The sequence below is a fragment of the Manis pentadactyla genome, chromosome 1, assembly GCF_030020395.1.
Source record: "Manis pentadactyla isolate mManPen7 chromosome 1, mManPen7.hap1, whole genome shotgun sequence".
NCBI classification, from domain to species: Eukaryota; Metazoa; Chordata; class Mammalia; order Pholidota; family Manidae; genus Manis; species Manis pentadactyla.
This window is the reverse complement of record NC_080019.1, coordinates 122,950,579-122,968,212: the sequence shown is the minus strand read 5'-3', so window position 1 is coordinate 122,968,212 and position 17,634 is coordinate 122,950,579. Positions and strand designations below refer to the sequence as shown.

General features: G+C 49.9%; 1 protein-coding gene across 1 annotated transcript; it reads left to right on the top strand.

Moving 5' to 3' along the window:
* Positions 1–4,517: 4,517 nt before the first annotated feature.
* CPN2 (carboxypeptidase N subunit 2) lies at positions 4,518–11,329 on the top strand. Its single transcript, XM_036875145.2, has 2 exons — positions 4,518–4,673; positions 9,395–11,329. Exons 1-2 carry the CDS (start codon positions 4,671–4,673, stop codon positions 11,039–11,041), a joined length of 1,650 nt encoding a protein of 549 aa, XP_036731040.2. The 5' UTR covers positions 4,518–4,670; the 3' UTR covers positions 11,042–11,329.
* Positions 11,330–17,634: the final 6,305 nt, after the last annotated feature.

Sequence of the window (17,634 nt, the reverse complement as noted above, 5' to 3'; positions counted from 1 at the left end):
ATTACAGTCAGCTAGACACTCAACTTCAAAAATCTCACCCATGGCAGGCAACAGCAGGGTACGCAGATAGGTCACACCAGGTTAGGGGCTCTAGTTCTAAGAGCTCGGTTGCTTGGTCCAGGGTTATTCTCTTCCCTGAGTCACAGTCCCATGAATACCTGCCCTTGCTACTCTTCCTGCTACATACATACTGACACTGATGAAGACAGTATGCTCAGGGCAACACCTGTCTTCTCTGGACCACTGGTCTACCAGTTTAGAAGTAAACACAGTGAAATGGAGAACCATTCTGGAGGTTTCCAAGTCTGTCCAGAAAAGTGCTGCAGCCAACTCTACAAGGATTTGGAAATCTGCCATCCATTCTGACTGGCTCTTACCAGTTCCCTCTGCCCCACAAGGCAAATATGAAATCCCCTGGGGCCTCAGCAGCATGATGCTAACTGGCCTCCAAAAAAAGAGTCCTGAAAGGGATATGCATAAGAACTGGAGTACTTTGTAGATTTTCACTTTCTGTCTCAGAGAATCTGGGAGAGATGGGGGCCATCAGAGGCAAAAGACATCTCCCCAAGGTAAATCTGTGTCTCCAAGATGTTTTCTAAGTATTTGTAGCAACTGGTAGATAGGTACCAAGGCTTGCCAGGGCCAAAAAGGAAGTGAGGCCAGAGACGGGGGCATGAGCTTCATTCCACTGATGGTGACCTGCCATGTTGATCCTGGGGCCAAAGGGGAGGCTCAGCCCACTCTGCTCCCGACAGGAGGCATGACTCGGCACTGCATTCCTCACGGTGCTTCTGGTGAGCCAGCTCCAACACCTCTTTGTATAAGAGCACAGGTGGGCCAGAGACAGCACAGAGGTGAGGAAGGAGTCCCCTTTATCCAGTGTGCCTTGCCAGTATGGACCCAGACTGGGTATTTCCAGCATTGGCTATAACACTGGAATACCTTCTCCTCTGGCCCAGGATATCAACATGTGCCCCAGGCCAAAGACTGGCCTGAGGGCAGCCGTCCATTGGATGACTCCACGCAGGAGCTCCCAGGTTGGGGTGGTGGACCCTTTACCTGACTTTCTGAGTTGGCCTGTTCCCTTCCTCCATTGGAGTGGATAGGCTGGAGCCACTGGGCCTCATCTTCCTCTGCAATCCTCTCGGCCTCCCTGAACCATGTTGTCTGGTCAGAGAGCTGGCAGAAAAGCTGGTGGAGTTTCCTTTCCAAAAGGATGATGTATTTGCTCACTTTTCAGGACTGGAGAAAGCTGCTTGGTCACCGTAAAGCTAAGGCAGGGCACAGAGTTCCCTTTACTTTCTCCCTTGGCTCACTGGCTTCTAGGTCACCTTGCCAGTACCAGAAGCTTCCATATGGGGTGGAGGGTCAATGTCAGAGAAAAGAGAATAAGAACCAGGTAGGCCCACTGTTTTTCAAAAATGCTTTCTGTGCATAGGTACACTTTAATGCATTAACAGGCATTTTCTTTTTAATCCTCACAACCCCCCTGAGAACTACATTTATCCCCCTATGACAGGGTGTAAAACTGCCCATTCTTCTGCAGTATTAGTCAATAGACTTGGGTTTTCCTTCTTTCTATAACTGTGTCCAAGACTTCATGGTCTGTCCAGGGCTTTCCTTTAAACCAAAGAAAATAGAAGTCACTGTCCTGTCGCTCCCCATACTCTTAGCCATGAGAAACTCACTTGGTGCTAGGTAGAGCAAAAGCTTTATAAATAGAGAAAAAATTCTAAAACTCATCTATCCATTGAAAAAAAATTGGCCCCTCATGGTAATTATTGAACTGTGTGTATATTGTTCCTTCTTTAAAATTCAAAGGCACAGCACTGTTCTCAGAACATTTTATGGGCAACCACGCAACTTTCACAGCATTTCAGATGTCAGTGTGGGGTGGCTTCAGGAGTCTATTTCCAAACTCAGGAAGCTCATGAAGAGCGGGCAGCTAGAGGTGACTATCTAAGCAGAGTTGGTAAGCAGACACTGGCTGGGTCCCAGCCCGTAGCTGTAATCTGTTCCAAGAATTCAGCCCACGGATCCCACAGTCAGAAGTGAAGTGGGCTGTTGGGGAGGTGATGGTGGGCTCCGGGAGTCCAGTCCTCCCAGTCCAGCCTCTCTCCTTCTCCTCAGAAGAGATTGTTCTCATCAACTGGTTGCCTTCACGCTGCTGTCAAAAGTAGATCACATTTGCCTTACTTAGAGAATTTTTGCAAATGGTCCCAGGTGCTTGGTGATGTGTTTGGAGATTTCTAGACACTTGGGGTTTTGTAGAGTGTGAGCCCTGGTGGCCAGGGTTGGGGGCCCATCTTTGCTGGATGCCACCTCTAACAATTTGGTGTATAGAATCAGCAATAAATGGTATACACAGCACAGGTGTGTTCTTGGTGGATGTCTTGGCTAGGAGACCTCACACCTGCTGATTCATCACATGTGTGCAAGGCTGACCCAGAAAGCCCCTCATGCAGAACAGATTCCAGGCTGGGCAAAGGCCTTTGGAAAGTGTGCAGGGACCAAAAATGAGATAACAAATGACATCTGCAGGCCACTGTGGCTGAAGGGGCTTTAAGAATAAGTTCAACTCCTTTTCTAGGTGAAAAAAATGAGATCAAGACAGGAAATTCCCATAGTCACTAGTGAACTAATAGCTGAGCTTGGACTACAGCTAGGCCTCCAGAATCCCAGGCTGGGGTTTCTTCTGTGTCACCAGAAAGGCAGTGAAGTTTACTGAGCATCCATTTAAGATGCTCACACACACATGCACACACATGCCCAGGCTCAGGGAGTAGGACTCTCCTGCACACCTCTGGTTTCGTATCAGCGCTTAGCACCAGGCTCAGTGAGTCACAGGCTCCCAGAAGGCATCTCCTGAGTGAAGGTGACTCCCTCCAAGTGTCTCGTGTCCCTAGGACTCTTTCAGGCCTCCGTATTCCAGGGGCTGCCATGGTGGCTGGCATAGGTCCAGTGCTTAAGAACATGTGACCCCTGCTGTCCTGTTATCCCACTGCCATGTCCAGCAATGGGTCCATATTTTCCTGGGTTCTCTTAGCTCTTAGATGTTTTCTGCCAGGTGTAAGCCCCCAGGAGACTGGGCCCTTCAACGGCTGGGGCAGGGCCTTCGTGTCCTTCCCTAACCACAGAATCCATCCACTCAGACCAATTTCCAGAATTTCGGATGATGGAAAAAGGGGTTAGTCTTCATCCCATCTCCCAGAAGGTCCTTGGATCTCTGCTCCACATATGCACACACAGGCCCAGTGTCCTTCCAGCTGTGTGTTATCTGCAGTTTGGTCTCACACGTGTGTACAAACAAACACACACACACACACACACACACCTCTGCCCAGGCCCTCTGCCACACCCATTCCACAGGCCTCAAATGTGGATCTGTTGAGTGCTGAATTTCTCTTGTCTGCCACAACACTGACACAGAGACGAGCTTTCCTTCTGCAGGTGAGTGTCGCTGCTGTAGAACCTGTTCAGAGCACAAAGCAGGCTGGGCTGCTCGCCAGGCCTGGTGATGTGTCTCCTCCAGAGGTGTGCTCTCTCCCCCCAGCCAGTCCTCCAATCTGCCAGTCTGCCCCTGCCAGTCTGGCTGCTACTGTGGGTAGGGCCAGGCACACTTTTTTCTCAGCCTTTCTCTTTTACACACTCCCGCTGCTCTCTGCCAAAGTTTGGGTCTGTAATGTCTCTGTGGAAAAATGCTTCCTTGCTACACTCTATCAGATCTCTGCAATGTGAAATCTGCTCACGTGCAAAAGAAATAACTAGTTCAGACCTGAAGAAGAGTGAGCTAAATATTAATAGCAGGCAATCAGTTTTATAACCATCAGACTACTTTGAATGATAGATTCTGGGCGCTGAAATGATCTTAGATTGTTTAAATCATTCCTGCAACCTTTAAAATATATACACACACACACTCACCTACACACACACACACATGCACACACACACACACACACACACATGCACGCACATACTCATCACCTTGCTCTGCAGCCCCTGGATGAAACACCTCAAGAGACAGGGAAACCATGACATCCCAGAGTAACTCCTTTCATCCTCCCATAGCCCTGTGGTGAAAGCGTTCCTCTCTACCTTGGGCCGAAATTCACTTGCCTGTATCTCCCCCCCTTTTAGCTGAGAAATTGTTTAGAAAGTTAGTTCATTAAACAAACAAAACAAAACAGTAAACCCACAACCCTCTTCAAATTTCTCCTGCTGTTGAGAGCCAACCAGGAGCCTGTGGCCAGCAGCTCAGGTGAGCTCAGGCTCTTGGGGACCACAAGGAGGGATGTGCGTTTAGACCCCTGGCGCCAGTCCTCACCCCTGGAACAGCCTTCTGGAACTTTCTAGGGTTTAGTGGATGCCCTTGAGATCCTAAAGGTGCCAAGCCTGTGGCTTTAGCTAGATTTTGGCCTCACTGGGTCCCTGGGAATAGTTCAGGGTCATTTTGTAATCTTCAGAGGTCTTGCCCCAGATTCTTTCCTTTGGTCCTGTGACCCTGGTGACATTCCGGGAACACTCAGGCCACGTGAGGGGAGGAACCGCTGCCTGGAACTTTGATCAGCACCAGGGCTGCTGGGTTCACATGGACCAGAGACCATGCCAAACACCCTCTGCTCCTGACGAACAGTCAGGGCAGTTGGTCTCCATCTGCTCAGCCCCTCATGGTAGGTCTCCTGCGGTCGGTGGGGGCGTGGGAGGAATCTGGCCTAGGGTCCTGGCTTGGGAGGCAGGAGAGGGGCTGCCCACTCCTCCCCAGTTTCAGAGCATGTCCCTGATTCTGGGCAGGTGGCACTGTGTCCCCCTGCACTGGGAGGGGAAGCCACGCGGTGCTCAGCCAGGCTGCTGCTGGGCTCGGGCAGGAGGCAGGTCCCACCACGGGGTCCTGAGATAAAGGCCCCTGGTGCCCGGCGGTGGGGATGAGCAGGGTGACCCTATGTCCTGGTTTGCTTGGTCCCACCCTTGTTTATGCCTGTCATCCTGTAAAATTATCAGGAGCTCCCTTTTTATTCCCAGAAGTGTCCTGGTTTAGATAAGAAAGTATGTAGTCACTCAAGGAATAAAACATGTATGCAGTTACCTTTTACTGAATAATTACTATTTGACAGATACTGTGTTAAGTGCTTTGTATTTACTATCTGATTTAGCATATTTATTATCCAGTTGAGTATGGTCCAAGCCCAGGCAGCCAGTAGGTAGTGGCGTCAGAATTCAAACCCAGGGCACAGTGCTGCAGAGCCTAAGTGCTCCCTGACTGCATTAAGCAGGATGAACAGTAAGACCTGAGTTACAGGGTATCAAGAGCCACAAACATATTTGGTTCAATTCAGCACACAGGGCCTGGGCATCTTCTCTGTGTGCAGCCCTGGCCCACGTGCTGGGGTGCCCCTCCAGGCTGGAGATGCTGTAGGCGGCACGACCCCAGCCTTGAGGCGCTCACAGTCAGGTGGATGCAACTGACTAGAATACAGAGGAGAAGGAACCAAGTGTTCATCAGAGGACATGACGGACCTGTGCGATCCAATCCAAAGGAGGTGCAGTCAGAGAAGGCTTCCCAGGGGAAGGGTGACATGCACTGGTCTGGGAAGATAAGTAGAATGGGGACAAGTAGCATGAGGGAAAGGTCGCACAGCATTCTAAAGTCGGGGGAACTGTGCAAGAGAGGGCTAGAGCAGGTGCCCTATGGGAGCCTTTGAAGGAAGGACAATGCCAGGTTCACAAACTCCCCTTATTTCAGAATCGTCAAGAATGCTAGGACAGCTGACAGGCAAGCTCCTCTTGAGCCTTTGAAATGTAATTGCAAAGCAGGACAGAAATAAAGGAAGCCCCTACCATGTGTTTGGAACTGTGCTGTGTGTTTTACACAAATATCTCAATTTTGATTACTTTCAACCTTATTACAAAAGTGATACCTGTTCATTATTTTTAAAAACACAGAGAATATATGAAGCAAAAGGAAAAAAATTAAAACCTCCACAATTCCGTTTTCCAGAGGTAACCACTGCAAATATTTTGTGGGTAATCTGAAGCTATCTAGGGGCCCATCAAGAGTTGCTTCATTAACATAAACTCAGGTGTGGGGCTCATTATGAATGACAAAAGGCACTCCTCTCTTATCCCTCAGGAAATGCCAAGGGTTTTTGGAGCCCTGTGCCAGGAATAGGAACGACGACCAAAAATAACTTTCTTACTCTATCACAACATCACAAACCCAATGCTAGTTACCTTATTCGATTGCCACAATAATCCTAACAACGCTGTAATTTAGGTGACATTATTATTATCATGATTGTTCTCAATTTATCAGCGCAGGAATGGAGACTCTGAAGGCTTCCCCTGCCTGGGCCACTGGGCAGCAGGTAGAGGAGCGCCAGCCAGCAGCAAGGGGCAGAGGCACGTGCCCAGCCTGTTTGACCACCTGCACTTGGCTTATTTTCCTAGGTTGACAGAAAAGGAGATGGAGGTCTAGGGAGCAGCAGGTCTTCCTAGGGACCTAGATGAGGCAGTCCGGGGACCCTGATGAGCCACAGAAGCCTCTCTTTCTGCTCCCAGATGTGCTGGAGCCCATGGGGCAGAATCCAGGACTGTTGCCAAGGAAGACACCGCTGCAGACATCCCCAAGTCAAACAGTAGTCCCCCAGGGGCTTGGGGCCTGGGCTCTGGGCTCCCATTACCCTCTGGAAGGAGTGAGGGTTAGCTCTGGGGTGGATGACAGACTGGCTCATGGCACACACAGAAATGTACCAATCCAAAAGCAATTTGAGATGAGGAAAGAGTCTATTTGCAACCAGTCAATTCCCTCTACCCCTACCCCCCTGAAAGCCAGACTTCCTTGGCTTACTAAAAGCATGGAACATGTTTGTGGGCATTTGCTGGTCTCTCCACAAAGCAGAGGTAGTTTCTCAGATGAGAAACAAGAATCTTCTGGCTGCCGTCCCAGCCTCCTCAGTGCTTCGGCAGGGGCACTTCCCATTTCGAGAGCCCCCCGTGACCTTCTCTTGAGGGTGTGTTGGGGAAGGGACCTCAGCTCAGGGCATCCTGGTGAGAGCCATCGGAATCTGTGCTGCACTGAACCAAGGACAAAACAATTACCCGCATCTTTGGCTGGGAGGAGAGAGCCTGACAAACTGCATCTCACTGGTCCATAAATGGGACAGTCGGATGATCTCATCAGCTTTTTCATATATAACCTCTCTGACTACTTCAGAACAAAGCTGGAACTGACTTGAACCCAAAATAATTAGGTCACTCATGTTGCTGAGCCCTCACTGTGTGCAAGGCTCTTGGTTTGGAACTTTCAACACATGTTCTCATTCAATCCTCAAAACAACTCTGTGAAGAAGGTAGCATTAAATCTTGCTGTTTCGAAGGTGAGGACATTGAAGCACAAAGAGGTTAATTAATTCAGCCATAGCCACACAGCTTGTAAGGGATGGAGACAGGATTTGAACCCAGACTGTCTGACTCCAGAGCATAAACCCTGAGCTATTCTAGAGCGATGTGAGAATGAGTCTGGGGCTGAGCAGAACCAGGAGGCACACACTTGCCTGGGGCGTGTTCCTGACCCACCTGTGTCCTGAGTGGCAGGCAGACGCAGTTGCTGTTGCTGTTAGAGAGCCTCCCTACTGCGTTGTAAAATCCACCTCCTGAGGCTTACTTAGCATCAGAGGAGCCTCAAGGGAGGTATGAACTTTCTCAAAGAGAAATTGTCCCATCTCTATTGATTAAGCAGAAAAGTTCCTGGGAAAAACTGAGAGTTATTAGGAGTCTGAATGGGAGGAGGGGGCTTTTGTAAGCACCTGAGTTTGCATGGAGACTTTTGCTTCTGGAGCACTTTGTCCTAAAGCTGAATCTGGTGATGAAGGAGGCAGCCAGCAAAGGGTGCCTGGGGCAAGATTCCCCGACAATGGTGAGTTCCTTCTGAGAACAAGTAAACTGAGAAAAATTTGGATTATGTTGCATGAGGGCTTCCTTTTTCCTTCTCTTTTCCTCCTTCCCTCGTTCCCTCCCTTCTTTCCTCTCTCTGTTTTTCTTAAAGCCAAATGTATTCTATCTAAAGGGCATTTTGATCTTCCTACTCTTGGTGTTCAAACAACCTTTTCTGCAGTGATGGTGGCCTGCAACCTTTAACAGTAGTTAACATAGTTTATTAATTGCTCATTCTATATCAGACACTGATCTAAAACCCTCACCTATATTTACTCATTTAATGCTCACAATTACCCTAACATAGTAGGCACTATTATTATTCCCATTTTATAGGTAAGGAAATTGAAACACAGACAGATTAAGTAATATGCCCAAGGCCACACAGCCAGAATATGATGGAGCTGAGATCTGGACTTGTAGAACTTGAATCACTACAAACCATGTACATGACACAGGTGGGAGCAGGAGTGATCTGAGGGCTGCATATCCCCTAAGGGGGCAGCTAAACTCCAGGTGCTCTTAGCACAGGGGAATGTGTGCACACTGTCTCTAAACCACCCTGAAATCTGGACTCTTAATGTGATATTTCCCAATTTTTTACATGTTGGCAAATGGTTCATATATAAAAACTGAGCAATGAAACATACTTGCAAGTTGCATCAATCAATTTGTGACCTGTGGGTGGATGCTGCCATTAAAATAAATAATTAACATTTAGTAAACTAAAACCTAGTCCACTTCCCTTATTTAAGACAAAACCACAAACCACAAACCTATTGGCCTATGGAATCCCTGGGCCTGGACCCTCCTGTCCACGCAACATTGGAAAGTTCCCTGTGCTGCACGGTGGGGGTTGGGGCAGAGGCCAAGGATAGCCTTCTGGCAGCAGTACTGAGTAGCAGGCGGACTTATTTTAAGATAAAAGCCTGTCTTGTTCCTGCAGCTGCTCACTCGGATGTGCAAAGAGCAGATGGTAATTAGGCTCTGAAATGTGCTGAGATTTGGAAACTCAGGGTTAGTCATGGTTTAAACATTTCTAACTCAGGAATAATCTGCCCCTATTTTACACGTTATTGTAACAATTCCAAAATACCCATGGTCTCCTTTTACACTTCTTTCATGCCTTTTTGTCTCCTTTCTGCTACTTTCTCCAATCTGGAAAGGACACGGGAAGTCCAGGAGACCTGGGTCTTGGTCCTGCCACTAACCTGTGAGGTGACTGTGGACAGGCCACCTGACACCCTCACTGTTGGGAAGTCAGAACCCTGGTCCCACGGCCTTGCAAGGCTGCTGTGAGGTAGTATGAAAACAGCTATTTAAAAACATACACTGCTGCCCAGACGGTGGTCTCCCTGGCACAGGTGACCCCTTCTCTGACTCACAGAGAGTGTGCTGGCCACCAGGCCACCTGTCTTTGATAAAGGCGCCACTTCTGTTTTCTCTTCTTACTCTGATCTAGGAGATGCTGCTTGGAGCCTGGCTGTGCTGGGCCTGCCTCCTGCTCCTGGCCAGGCTCGCCCAGCCCTGCCCTGTGGGGTGTGACTGCTTCATTCAGGAGGTGTTCTGCTCCGATGAGGAGCTGGCCACCATCCCGCTGGACATCCCACCACACGCCACAGACATTGTCTTTGTAGAGACCTCGTTCACCACAGTGGAAACCAGGGCCTTGGGAGGTAGCCCCAACCTGACCAAGGTGGTCTTCCTCAATACCCAGCTCCGCCACTTGGGGCCGGATGCCTTCGGGGGTCTGCCCAGGCTTGAGGACCTGGAGATCACCGGCAGTGCCCTTTCCAACCTCAGTGCCGACCCTTTCTCCAGCCTGACCTCACTGGGCAAGTTCACCCTCAACTTCAATTCACTGGAAGTGCTGCCTGAGGACCTCTTCCAGCACATGGATGCCCTGGAGTCCCTCCAGCTGCAGGGCAACCAGCTCCAGACCCTGCCCAGTAGGCTCTTCCAGCCTCTGAAGCATCTGGAGACGCTCAACCTTGCTCAGAACCTCCTGGCCCAGCTGTCCGAGGAGCTGTTTGAGCCCCTCAGCAGCCTGCAGACACTGAGGCTGAGCAACAATGCGCTCTCCGGCCTGCCCCAGGGTGTGTTTGGCAAACTGGGCAGCCTGCAGGAACTCTTCCTGGATGGCAACGCGATCTCGGCGCTGCCCCCGGAAGTGTTCTCACAGCTCCTCTGCCTGGAGAAGCTGTGGCTGCAGCGCAATGCCATCAGGCACCTGCACCCCTCCATCTTCTCCTCCCTGGGCAGCCTGACCTTCCTGAACTTGCAGGGGAATGAACTGCGGGCGCTGCCTGCCGGCCTCTTTGCCCACACCCCCAGCCTGGTCGGCCTGTCTCTGTCCCACAACCAGCTGGAGGTTGTCACCGAGGGAGTATTTGCCAACCTGTCCAGCCTTAGTTCGCTTATGCTCTCTCACAACGCCATCACCCATCTCCCAGCAGGTGCCTTCAGGGGCCTTGGGGGGCTGGTCAAGCTATACCTGGGCAGCAACAATCTGACAGCCTTACACCCAGATCTCTTCCAGAACCTCTCCAAGCTTGAGCTGCTCAGTCTCTCCAGGAACCTCCTGACCACGCTCCCAGAGGGCATCTTCGACACCAATTACAACCTGTTCAACCTTGGCCTGTACGGCAACCCCTGGCAGTGTGACTGCCACCTGGCCTACCTCTTCAGCTGGCTGCACCAGTATAGTGACCGGCTCTTCAACATCCAGACCTACTGTGCAGGCCCTGCCTACCTGAAGGGCCAGGTAGTGCCCGCCTTGAAGGAGGAACAACTGGTGTGCCCAGTCACTCGGGACCGCTTGGGCTTCCAGGCCCCGGGACTGGAGGACAGGGAGCCAGGAGGCAGCTGGGATCTGGCTGCGGAGGAAAGGGCAGCCTGGAAGCGGTGCACCTACAGCAATCCCGAGGGCACTGTGGTGCTCGCTTGTGACGAGGCCTGGTGTCGCTGGCTGAATGTCCAGCTGTCCCCTAGGCAGGGGTCGGGCTCCCTGGGACTGACATACAATGCCAGTCAGGAGTGGGACTTGAAGTCGAGCTGTGGCTCTGTGAGAGTCACTGTGTCTATTGAGGCTCGGGCAGGGCACCCCTAGGTGCAGGGCATTTGGAGCCCGGAGCCTGGGTAGACTGCCTCTGGGCCTGACCAGGCGAGAGGTCAGAGCTGAGGAGGAGCGGAAGCTTTGGAGATCTAATGCAAGGGATGGGGTTACATCTCCAAGATGCAGGAGGTGGGGGTGGCCAGTTCCATCACCCAGCCTCTTCCTCCTCCTTTTCCTTCATTATCCCCGTCTCAGAGTCTGAGACCAACAAGGCTTTCCTTAAGCTGTGCAAAGCATCCGTTAAAGCTACGTCATGGTCTGGAGAATAAAATAACACTGCTACCCCCGTGCTCCTCTATGATTTAATACCCACTCCACTCCCATCTCCACCCTGATATTCTAGCCCTGAAGTACTATTGCACCACTATTCCAGTTCTTCAGGACGGAGGCTTACCCTCTTTTGACATCTAGTTCTAAAGCCAGATGTCTGTTTTTATGTCTCTCCTTGGAAATTTGTTTTTAATTGGCATAGTGGGAAAAAAGGAGACTACAGAAGCAGAGGCGACCAGAAAGACTGGGGGCAGTGGTCTGACTTTGGTGTGTGGGGAACTCATGTCACTAGCGACCACTTCGAGCTCTGGGGCCGGGAGAAACGGCAATGAAACGGTGCCTCGGGAAGCTGAAGACCAGAGGTTCAGCTTTCACAACACCAATCCCCCAGAGCAGGGGCTGTGGCTCACCTGTTCAGCTGACAAGATGGCTCTTCGCGAGGAGGAGAAGCTCTGAGGAGACGGGTGGGGAGGGCCCAGGAGCTGGTGAGCTGGAATGGACGCTCTGGTCTAAGCTTTTTCACCGCATCTGCCTCTGCGGGCTGCTCGCTCACCGAGATGGCTCTTCTTCGGTTCTCAGGACTCCTCGCGCTTACCCAGCCCTGGCTGAAGCTTCAGTTCCCCAGCCGCCTCCTCCATGCTGGGCTGCTCAGGTTCCCTGCCTTTAGGCCCTTGGGCAGTCTCGTGCTTCCCTGGGCCAGATGCCACATCTACACTGATGACCTTCTCTCCTCCTGGGGCTCGGGTGGTTTGGGCCTGATGCTGACATGTCTGCCTGCTTAGTACCATCGCAGCCAGAAACACGTCTAAACCAGACTCTGCTCCCAACTCTTCTTGGATCCCATCCAGCACCTGCCGAGCCCAGGAGCTGGGTGTCTGTTCCAGTCTCTTCTCCCCCTTAATCCTCATAGCCAACTAGTCAGCAAATGCCTCTCTCTGCTTCCCCTTTCCCATTCCCAGCCCAGGGCAGTTCTTTGTCTCCCTGGGCCCAGCCATGGTGCTGCCTCCCACCTGGTTGCCCTGCTGGCAGTGTGGACTGGCCTGGGTGAAGCTGGGTGGGGAAGGAGAAGTGAATTAGATGTACCGTGGGCCCTTCTGGAACTCACTCATGGTCTAGTGGGAGAGATAAGACAAGGCGCATGGGACAAAAAAACAGCGCAAAGGCGTGGGTGCCAGGCAAGCGCTGGGGCATCCAGGGAGGTGGAGCCTTGGGCTAGCACAGACCTCAGGGAAAGGCTGCATTTGATCCCGGGCCGTGAGGGGGGCAAAGGGCAGCATAGGGAGGGTGTGAGAAATGTATGCCAGAAGGATGTGAGCAAGGGGTGGAGATGAGCCAGTGGGCGAGGTCAGCACCATGGGCCTCTGGAGCAGGCACTGGCTGGGCAGAGAGGAGAGGGAGGAGATCCGGCCAGAAAGCCAGCTGGAGCCGGCTGGCCTAGGGCCTTGAAGGGCAGAGTGAAAAGCCTGCATATTCATTAACATCGTAAGGCAGTTATTGAAAGAGTGTATGCAGAAGAGGGCCATGTTCCTGCTTCTGCTTTAGAGAGTTGGCTGCATGAAGTTTGAGGAGAACCAGAGGCAGACGAAACAGTAAGGACTCTTGCCTACTTGAGATGACAGCCTGGGGGCCAGGGATGCTAAGGAAATAGAATGAAAAGGTTTCAGCAACCAAGTAACACATGCACAGATGGATTAACAGGCTGAAATGTAGATTGTAGAAATGAAAATTCAAATAATATAGGTATCACTTTGTACCTACTAATCCCACAGAAATTAGCTGGATCATGCCCAGTGTGGCCCAGAATGTAGGCATAGGGGACCTCAGACAGCACCAGTGGGTGCAGACACTCTGAGCACACCACAGCAGGTCTGAGGCCACGAAAGGGTTTGGTGAGGGGACGGAAGTCCGCTGGCGGTGGGGCGGGGGGCTGGGAGGGGAGAAGGAGAAGCCTGGAGGGACTCTCAGGTTTCTCACCTGGGTGGTGGGGAGGATAGCGACCCCATTAACCAAGGGCCTGAGCAGGTTTGGGGAAGAGAGGCAAGCTGCCAGCTGTGACACGGAAGTACAACTTCTCCCTCGTGTCCAGGGATACGCTTTTAAACAAACACACTTCCTGGGGTTCAAATCAACTAAATTCTAAGGTGATGGACCGTCATTCAGCAGATTTGCCAAAGGAACAGACTCGCTCCCAAATTCATTTAATTCAATTCCCCAAAGCATCTGGTATAAGAAAAATCTCAACCAAGGTCGGGGAACTTGGTCTCCTCAGAAAGGCCGAGGCCTTGAGCCCCAGAGGGCCCTGCTGTGCCAGCCCCAGGCTGCTGCGCCGCTGCCCAGGCCGGCGGCGCCCGCGTCAGGCTGCTGTCCGGTGGGTGTGCGGCGCTGTTTACCGGAGGGACGGCCCCGCCCGGCGCATCGAGGCACTTGACGAGCGGGAGCCCCGCAAATGAATGCCTGTCTGGGCTCTAGTTCGTGGTCCAAACAGTCATGCGTCTACTGCCAAGGATAAATGAACAAGGTAACTGAGCAGACGTTTCTCTTAATCACATTTTTCCCCAAAATACAACTCTTTATTAAGCTAAAATATAGTGATCTCTCTCTGTGCTGAATGGTGTTGAGGAAAGAGCGCTGGCGGACGGCCAGGGGCTGTGTAGTCGGGACAAGCTGTTTGTTCTCCCTTTCAAGTTGGCCGGGACAGACCAGGATTACTGTGCTCTGCTGGGTAGGATTGCCAGAGTCAGCAAATAAACACAGGCCGCATGGGGCATAGCTACATTAAACAACTACTTGTAGTTTATCTGGAATCCAAATTTAACTGGCTAGCCAGTGTTTTATCTGGTGACCCAACCACCTGATGAAGGTGGGGCAACGACAGGGTGGAGGGGGGTGGGAGTGGGTGGTTTCCTTTGGGGCCAGAGAGAGGCCAGGGCCAAGGTTGCAGTGGGGGAAGTCCTGATCACTGTGGGGGCCGCTGGGATCTTAGATTAGAGCTGACAAGAAGCAGGCGGTGGTGCTGCGCATCCTGCCAGCTCAGACTGAGGTCAGCAGGGGAAAAGGCAGCCCTGAGTGTGCTGTGCACCCCATGGGTCCTAACGTCCCGCTGCTGAATGGTCCCAGTCTGGTGCAGCTGGAAAGCTTTTGATGGGTTCTGGATTGGTAATCAGGACACTTGGCTCCCCTCTTCCGGCTTCTCTCTGGGTCTTGGTTCCCTCATCTATGTAAAAAGGAGTTTGGTGCTCAATGCTGACTGAATCCTAGAATCACCTGGACAGTTAAAAAAAAAACAAACCCAACAACAGATGCCTGGGCCCCACTTCCAGAGATTCTGCTTCACTTGGCTGAGGGGAGACCCAGATATCAGTTGTTGTTATTTTTTCTTAACTTTCCCTGTGGTTCTAATGCTCAGACAGGATTAAAAATGAGGGGCTCAATAAGAAGAAAACAAATCCTACCATTTGCAACAACATGGATGGAGCTAGAGGGTATTATGCTCAGTGAAATAAGCCAGGAGGAGAGAGACAAGTACCAAATGATTTCACTCATATGTGGAGTATAAGAACAAAGAAAAACTGAAGGAACGGAACAGCAGCAGAATCACAGAACCCAAGAATGGACTAGTGGTTACCAAAGGGAAAGAGGTTGGGGAGGGAAGTAGCATCTTACTAGCTGATGGACAGTGACTGTAATGGGGTTTGTCGGGGGGGGACTTGGTGAAGGGGGAAGCCTAGTAAACATAATGTTCTTCATGTAATTGTAGATTAATGATAATAAAATGAATAATAAAAAAAGCCTCCAATTAGAAAAAGGAAGAAAGTGAAAGTGTACAAACCAAGAAGAAATGTAATTACAGAAAGCGCAAAATTACTACTAAAATAAAATGACTGTTTTTCAAGTTTTCATGGAAAAAAAAAACCAATGTGATGGTTTTTAAAATTGTATCAAACCACATTTAAGAAAATGAAAAGGGGAAAAGGAAACAGAAGGAAGCCCTTGTCACGTAGGACCTTCTTGCCGTGATTGGCATTCATGGCGTCGAGCGGCCCAGAGGACCGCAAGGAGGAACATCCCTGAGGTCCGCCTGTCTTCAGTCCTTGGTAATTATAAGATAAATTTTGAACTGCTGTCCCTGAAATATGACTTTTAAGGAAACTTCTGATTTATGGAGTACTGTTGGCATTGCTAAGAGTTGATAACTAGAAAGATCCTATTGCAGCTTGTTATTTTTGGGGGTTACATACTGTATGTTGCAGCCATGGGTTGAGGCAGGTGTGGGGGCAGTGGTTGATCTGGATAGAGCAGGATCTTGGAGATGGGAGGCTGCCGTCATCACACCTTTCTGCTGTCACCTCCAGTAGGAGACAGTGGGCTGAGCCGTTTCCAAGGTATGTAGATGGCACCCGTCTGTTCTTTGGCCGGCAGCCCTGGTGTCAGCGTGCTTGCCCATACCTGAGGATGAAGGGGTAGGATGGGAAGCCAGCACGCGTGGTGTTTTGTTCCTAGGCATCTGGGGGTATTGGACAGTGGTGGCATCCTGCCCAGCTGATTCTCTGCCAGCAAGGGCTTCCCAGCAGCTGCTCAACGATGTTTGCTTGGGGCCTCCGCAAACAACTCTTGCCATCTCTGCTCTTCTGCTGGCTGATATTTTGTTCTTTGTGGCAGGCTTTTTATCTTTGGACAAGCAGCAGGCCTCGCCCATTTAATTTCTTACACAATATGTAGAAAGTGAAATCCTGCAGCGGGTCTGATAGGATTCAGTGATGAGTATGTCCCAGGCATGTCGAAAGGTACATTAGCTAAGAGCCAGTTTATATTAGTCTGTCACTTTAACATCAACAGTCGTTTACTGGGCACTTTCTATGCGTTATCATTGTGCCAAACACTTTATTACATTGTTTGAAATAATTCTTTTATTCTCTCCATTTTACAGAGGAGGAAACTGAGGCTCAGAGGCTTAAGTGACTCACCCCCAACATAATACATGCAAAAGAGTGCATTCATGTCCATGTTGGTCTGATTTCAATGCCCTGGCTCTTAACTTGACATTTTAAAAAAAAGTGAGATATATTTCCATACCATAAAATATACTCTTTTAAAGTATATAGTCAGTGAGTTTTACTGTACTGACAAAGGTGTGAAGTCATTACCACTGTCTAATTCCAAAACATTTCATCACCCCAAAAAGAAATCCCATATCCATTAGCAGCCATTCCTCATTCCCTTTCACCCCTTCTCCTGCCAACCTGTTTTCTCTTTCTTTGGATTTGCTGATTCTGGATTTTGCATAAGCTCAAGCATATCATATATGATCTTTCAGGTCTGGTTTCATTTACTTAGCTTAAAGTTTTCAGCGTCCATTCATATTATATATCAGTAGTTCACCCCATTTTATGGTTGACTAATATTCCATTGTATGGATATACTACATTTTGCTTGTCCATTCACTAATTGATGGACATTTGAGTTATTTCTACTTTTTTGATTCAGAATAATGCTGCTGTGAACATTTGTATACAAGTTTTTGCATGGTCATATGTGTTCAGTGCTCTTGGGCTTGTGTATACCTAGCAGTGGAATTGCTGACTCATCTGGTACCTTTGTGACTTAACCAGACTTTTACATGAAAACTCTTGAGTCTTCTTGAAGAATGAAAATAAGGTGGTTTCTGAGGCAATGCTTTAGACGACTGTCATAGCATGCAGAGGCAGGCTCCCTCAGGGAACTTTTCCTTTGAAGTTTTGTTATTATTTTGATAAATTGTCCAGTGGCAAGCAGAGTGTTGTAAAGGAGTGTGATACTGAGTCTGTGCAGACGGGAGATGCCATGATGTACATAGTACTAGTTACGTCTTTGTCTTCCATAATTGTAATACAGCAAACTTCCTTTTAAGTCCAATTTGATTAAAAACAAGGCATGAACTAAAAAAAAAAAAAAAAAAAAAATTGGGAGCCCAATTTTGTCTAGTTCCAGGGCTTACCATTCTCTGTAGCTAGACCTAGTGTGGTGAGTGAATGCTACTCATAGTGTAAAGCTCTGGATGAATTCAGGAACAAAACAAGCCATGGAACTGCATACAGAAAGACCGCACAGGATTTTTTTCTTGTGGGTGTTTTTTCATTTCACCATTCTCATGCTCTCAGTAGATTTTGAAGAAACAGCGAGTTGGTACACACTGACTTGTTTCCTCATGGGGCACGATGGTCAAGTCATCCCAAAGCACCTGCTTGCAGCAGGTAGGACTCCTGGGCTGGACTCGTGAGTGGCCTGAATCGCAGTTCAGTGACTCCCCACTCGCCAGCAATGTGGCCTTGGGCAAGTTA